Source organism: Austrofundulus limnaeus, unplaced genomic scaffold (genome assembly GCF_001266775.1).
Source record: "Austrofundulus limnaeus strain Quisiro unplaced genomic scaffold, Austrofundulus_limnaeus-1.0 Scaffold0, whole genome shotgun sequence".
Classification (NCBI taxonomy): domain Eukaryota; kingdom Metazoa; phylum Chordata; class Actinopteri; order Cyprinodontiformes; family Rivulidae; genus Austrofundulus; species Austrofundulus limnaeus.
This window is the reverse complement of record NW_013952402.1, coordinates 2,733,228-2,740,286: the sequence shown is the minus strand read 5'-3', so window position 1 is coordinate 2,740,286 and position 7,059 is coordinate 2,733,228. Positions and strand designations below refer to the sequence as shown.

At 35.0% G+C, this 7,059-nt stretch overlaps 1 protein-coding gene across 1 annotated transcript in view; it reads right to left on the bottom strand.

Moving 5' to 3' along the window:
* Nucleotides 1-7,059, bottom strand: part of eys (eyes shut homolog) — a 205,300-nt gene that overhangs the window by 18,618 nt on the left and 179,623 nt on the right. The window contains exon 44 of the mRNA XM_014010919.1: nucleotides 723-895. Within this exon, the coding sequence (XP_013866373.1) occupies nucleotides 723-895 (173 nt within the window). The remainder of the gene's footprint in view (nucleotides 1-722; nucleotides 896-7,059) is intronic.

Sequence of the window (7,059 nt, the reverse complement as noted above, 5' to 3'; positions counted from 1 at the left end):
AGTTATACAGTTTTAACTATTCAAGTTGACTTTTTGGTGATTCTTATATACAAACAAACTTATAATTTTATAACCTCAAAAAAGGCATGGTTACACACCCACCTTGTGGCCCCCCAGTTTAGGAACCAGACTTAGAATATGTGTTGTGGGTCAGTCTCAGTTACTACTACACCAAACCTTAGCTCAGTATCTGTAAAGTTAGCAGAGTTTTGTGTCATTTTTGTGTTTTTAAGGTCAATTAGCTGTAGCAGCCATCTTGAATCAGGCTGACTCTAAAAGTTAATCATTTGTTTATGTGCTTCCAATGAATACTTCTATCATGTCTCATTAAACACGAGACACACAAACACACGCAAAAAAAAAAAAAATCATCTGCCTTTGCCTTTGGGCAGCAAACGATAAAAACGAACATTCAAAATACAAATCTTTCAATAACATTTTTTAGTCAGCGTGCTGAGATTTTAGTTATGAGGTAATAAGATCTTATAAACTTTAAATAGCCTTTTAAAATATTCAGGAAGCAGCTACGAGTTTGATTATCTGACTCCTCTGCTGCAGGAAGACTGTTCTGCCTTTTCAGCAGAGTTTAGTTTCATTAATCCTTTTATTCAACAACAGACTGATTATTCCAACTGCTGAAGGCTTTCATCTACCAACTGTTGGCTGATTAGTGTCTTAATAAATGGTTGAATCGACACTGCATTGTTCCGTGTGTCACTTACCCTGGTCACACAGCAGACCCTGCCTCCCGTAAGGGCAGAGACAAACAGCCTCCAGCGGTGACTTTGGGATGCACGTGGCTCCATGACTGCAGGGGCTGCGCTCACAGGCGCTGAGCTGACACAGTCGGCCGGTGTAAAGAGGAGGGCACTCACAGAACCAGTCCTCAGCATCACTGAAAGTGAAGGAAAACATCATCAGGAACACACAGACAAAGAGAGAAAGAGAGAGAGAGAGAGAGAGAGAGAGAGAGAGACAACAACCCACTAAGAAATGCACAATTTGGAAATACGTTCAAACTAACCTTCGCCTCCAGCAGCCGGCAACAACAAGTGATAGATGAGCTCTCCTGAAACAACCTGAGCGTCTGAACAGATAGTGCTGGAAAACTATGAATCCTGTTATACCTTTCATCATCTCAGTAGTTACAGCAGATAAACAGTCACACCTTGAATAATAACAGCAGGAGGCAAATTATTAGCAGCCTGCCTGAGAATGTAAAAAGAAAACTGAATAAATGCAACACTTAATTTAGTTTTTTTTTTTGATCTTTCTGTTTGTACGTCCTTTCTTGGCAAAAACAGAAGACGATCTAATGTGATACTCAGATAAGGACTTTATAGAGGGTTTCTCTGAAAAGTAAAACACAAACCAGTGGGAGAAGAGTAGCGGGGGTGTGATGGGGGTGGCTGAGGCTTATAAATGAATAATGGATTTTGAACAGCAGCAGGGAGGGAAGGAGATTTGCTTCTTGAGACAATGACTTCTACAAATAAAATATTTACGTTCTGCCATCAAAGTTGAGCATTGTTTGAGATGAAGGGTTCCTGCTAAGATACAAAAAGATGTTGTGTCATGCAGAAATGTGGAAAGTGATGTCATAGTGTGTATGTTTAACTACTGACAAATGGCTCTATTTTAAGCTACCTTGTAACACAGTGAGACACAGAAACTGTTCCTGCTTTGTATCTGTGTAATATCTCAGGAACAAATGGACATGTTTTAAAACTTACAGAAAGTTAATCATTAGATTTACAACAGATGATCTCATTTCTGAAWTAAATCAGTTTAAGATCACCAAAGCTAATCAAAATGAACAAACATAAAAATGTCGGTAACTAATTTAATTTGAAGTAATTGAGCTAAACTCTTAAAAGAGACATAACGCTTTTAAATTTTTTTTCACGTTTAAATCATTTAGTTGGGGTCTATWTAAAATGGAACTGTGAGATTTTGGTCAGAATTCCTCCTTATTGTAACTCCACAAGCCCCTCTTTCACATCATTTCTGAGGTGTGTCTCAGATCAACTCGTTTGGAGGCTGTTTCTTTAAATCCAAATGAGGCGCTTCACACCCCGCCCCCCTCCAGCTTCCAGAGTGGTCCATTCTAGTTTGATGGAAGGGTTTACGACTATATAGCTGCGCAGAAACATTTTATTTAAAAATAATTAAACGTTAACAAGGGAAGACTTGTCCATCCAGCATTGTAGTTGGTAAGTCTAGACCTTWTTTGGCATTTTGTCCCAAACACTGACATATTAGTTAAAAAACATAGTAGAAAAYTAAAGAAAACTGAAAAAAACACGAGTCAAACAGAATATAAAGATATCTACGTATCGCCTGGAGAGACTAAACTAAACTTTTCTGCTCTCCTAATGCAACAAAATGCATTTATTGGCTAAAAATTGGATTTGCATGACATGCTCCTTTTAACTGGTAGTTGCTGAGAGTCAATCACAATATAACCTGAGTGTTAAATAATTTAAATGACTTTATTTTCAAGGTTTGATCAAAACTGCTTCAGCTTCATCATTTCTCAACAAACAACTTTCACAGTTTAAAACTCACATGAAATGAAACGACACGCATTCCTTCAATATCTTGAATTTTTTTTTACATCAGATTCCAAAGGAGGAGAATTTTATGTATGTAACACAACAGGCAGCTGATTTGATAGACTTTAACAAGATGAAAGAGTTGTGATAATTTGTACCTCCTTAAGTTGTTCCCTTGAAACAGTCAAATCACTGTATTATTCAAGTTACTGGTAGTTGAAACTGCAAATCATTTTTACTTGTGTGAATCATAGATGAACAGATTAATAGAATCAATCAGTTCAGTTTGGTACAAGAACAATGAATATTTATYACTGACACTGTGCAGTTTTTGAACTTGTACCACAGTTTGTTTCTTTCCATCTGTTTCAACTCATTTTGAGCTTTATGGTTTTAATAAAAAAACACATCTTGCTTTATATTCTTAATATGTTGATAATGTCCTATAAGAGTTGGTGATAGGTGCTATTTACCTTCCCAAATTATACTCTAAATTGTTTAAATAAACTCTTTAATTCTGAACACATTCCAAAACCTTAACATGACTGTTGATCCATTTACATTTGGGGCAGTATAATTAAATTAGATGGTGTTTACAAATCAATTTGCACCCATTGGCCACTTTTCAACAAATGGGTTTTTGTGGCTTAGTTAAGGATTAAGCCTAAAATTCATTCACACCCATGCCAATGTTATTGTTTCTTACAGTTTTTCTTAAATCGATTGGTTTCAAAACAGCATGAAGAAGTGGCAAAACGGCGTTTGTGTGACAGTGTGTTCCATGACAAGGATAAATGGACCATTTTGTTTTTTTATTTACATTTTTATGACAAATTTATGAGTCACACATGCTAATTCTCAGAGAGCTCTTTRATTAGTAATCACAGAAATCAGATGGTTCCTATAACAGCGAACAAAATCTGCAGGCCTCCTCTGGGACTCCTCCCCCTCTGTCTCTCATGTTCGCAAGCTTCCTTGCCATCACTTTGGTCTTTTGCTTTCCTTCTACGTTTTTTTTTTTTTTCATTTTTCAGTGAAAGTAAAAGGCATCCTATGAAATGAAGATGACATTAAGAGTCTCAAGGAAGAAACTGGGCAAATCTACAGAAAAACATTAAAACGGGCCAAGTAAACCTTCCAACGAGACAAAAATTGAAAGTACACAGAAAACTGAAAGAGCATAAAACCAAACATTAGCTGTCTATGGTGATCCAACAAAAGAATAAAGTACAAGAGAATAAACAACGTGTGAGAAAACTAAATTGGTTGTAAGGAGGTTCTTTAAACATAAAGAAACATGAAGCTAAAGTTGGAGTTTTGAGGTATTTTGGCTCAATGAATGTGCAAACACCATCACAACATGGAAAATCAGCAAGGATGGTGTTGATACCACAGGTCTAATCAAAATCAGTTCTTATTTAGTYAAAAATATAGAAATGTTAAAGAATTCATACTGTAGAAATAAAGACTTATAGGTGGTAGGAGCAATAAATTAAAAGTCAGACCCTGAAGAAACATACATTAAACACTAACGTTTTATGGCAGAGATTTAAATTAAGACCAACTTATGTTGTAGTTACATTGAGTTATAGCTGTTTATGACTTACTTTATAACTTATTTCATGCAATATTACATATAATAAAAGTTTATTTTGTGAATTTAACTAGACTCAAGCACGTGTTGATTTGAAAAATTTTGCACATTTGTGTTTCAGGTGTATTTTTGTAGCATTTAATGCTCTCCTAACATTATTTCAAATGCCGCTCTAAAGTTGTTAAACCAAGTTTTAAATTTAATTTGCAAACAAACAGGGATAAAATGGAAAAAATAAAAAAAATAAAACAGAATAATGGCTTCCTTGCAAATGTCTTCTGTTTTATTTTCTCTGTCACAACAGCTTTAGCTAAAAAAAACTTTTTAATTGTATAGGGATCTTAATCTCTTTAAACATTTTATATGCTAGATGTGGTAAAGAAGCAATTTGGAGAAGACAGCCTGAAGCTGCAATTGTATTACAAACCAGCAGGAAATATTTTATAGCTCACTGATTTTATTAAAGAAGACAATTACAGTTTCTTCTGATTCCTCAAACGTCAACAAAAACAAGCTTCCGAGTAATCACTCTGTCCTTTAAAAGCATCTCTCCCTGCCAAGATGCTTATCACTAAAACACAAAAAGGTTAAGATTGTTTCTAACTCTAAGAGAGAGAAAAAAAGAGGTAAAAACATCAATTATCACCTGTCGTGCACATATGTCTTCTTTCTTTTTAAAAATTATTTTTCTAAGAAAATTGACTGTCAAAGACGAGATAATTTTAAGTGATGAWTTATGTTCTTGAATATTACCAGTTCTGAGATTAAACTTACAGAATACATTGCCATGGGGATAGCTAACCCAGAGCTGAACGTGCTGTTGCTTATTAAAGTCAAATAGACATACCACCATTACATTTTTGGCAAATGCCAATCAGCTGGAAGTATTATTGGCTGAAAAAGGTGCTATAAATCCAAAATGGGCATTTTAGTATAACGACCACTAACATAAAACACTGAGCATAAAAACAATTCGTTGACTAAACCTAAAAATATCTTGCAGTAAAGAATCTTGCTAAAAGGAATGACTTTTTAAATCTGAAACTAGGTCTGTTGGTTGTGGCAGCCATCTTGAATTGTCTTGATTCTAAAAGATCARGAGATATTTTGCMAACATGCATGTGCRCACACAGACACYGTGAGGAAAAACCACTCTTTTGCCTTTTGGCACCAGGCAGGGAACACTACTCTACCACATCTAACCCCAGGGAAAGGTAKGCCATTAAAACAAAGTGAGTTGGGCAGAGGAAACCAGCAGCAGATGTTTCTGGCTCCTGAAAGGTGCGGCGTAGATGTGGAGGATCAGGGGGAAGCAACACGATCGAAAACACTCGAGTTTTAATTGGCCTAATCAAAAACTTGATGTGTGGGGTGACAAAAGGTTATTTTAATTTGCCTGAGGTAATCACTTTGATAACATAATTGTAGGAGCAAAACTGTAGTTTGCAGACTAATTTAAATATGTTAATCACAAATGCAGAAAGCCGCTGCCCGTCACGTCTCACGCCATTCAGAACCACACAGAAGCTGGATAAATTATTGAAGACGATATGCATGTTTAATCTAATAAGTACCAGATAAAATGGTGAATTATCGACCGGTCAGCTTATAATACCCCTGTTAACCAGAACAATATGCTTTGCAGCCGCGTGCACTCTCAGATTTCATACATGTAAAGTTATTTACAGATCAGTCCTTTTTAAGTGCTCATTGGCAAACCTCTGCAGTGATGTCGCTTTACTGCCATAAATCTTCAGTTCTTTGGGTGAAAGCTGTCTTTATTCTTGGTGAGAATAATAATAATAAAAACAGCCACTGGTTGTAGCTGATATCTGTCCATAAACGCTCCAGCAGAGTGGTCATGTCTTTGCTCATGTCTGTTTGTCGGTACTGAAGGATAATTTGTGACTGATTAACCAAATTTTAGATACATGCTTATATTTTACACTTTGTGAACAATCCACTTTTCAGATTAACTTTCCTGTGATTCCTGATGTGTCAAAATTTGCTCTATGAATGTCTTTTTATGTTACGGTATTAACACTGACTTTCTGTAGAATCAAGTCCGTCTGTCCGATCTTTTGAGCGAGCGGCAGATACTGTATGCAAARGATATTTGTTACGTCACATGTGAAGGTCCRCATTATAAAGAAAAAGAAATGATTTGGAACTGAAAAGTCATTTCATTTCCTGCATTACAAATAGACAACTGGACACTGATTTAGAAAATATTTATAAAATCTATTGCAGTACTACATAAGGTAAAGGAGTTATTTACTGTTTATATTATATAACGCAATAATTGTTCGAAATTTCATTTATTGTGTTGAAATTTGGTGTAAGGCATGTAAAACATTTACAAATTCTATTCTTATTCTGCAAAAAAGAGCTATAAGAATTGTTAAGATAAGATAAATCTTTATTGTCCATACAAAAATGGAAATTGTTACCAGAAAACATTATAGTCACCCATCTAATGTATTGTTTCAGCAATTTAAATTACTAAAACTTTACGAGTTGGTTGATTATAAGATTTTGTTGATTATGTATAGGGCTCATAAAGGTGTATTGTCTTTGAATATGCAATCAAATTTTAAGAGGAAAAGTTGTTACAATTTGAAAGGGTTTCAAATGTTTATAAAACCTAAAATTCGAACAAACTTGAAGGARAGATGTACCTCAGTTCAAGGAATAAGGTTGTGGAATAACTTGGACAGCGATTATAAAAATGCTGACTCAATTAATGTATTTGGTCAAATGATGAAAGTTAAATTGTTGAAAACATATGAAGCTGATGTTTGAGTGATTAATCAAATTTTTTTGTTATGCTGATGAGGATGTAAAATTATATACGTGCATGCGTATATGTATGTGTATGTATGTGTATGTGTGTATGTATATATATATATA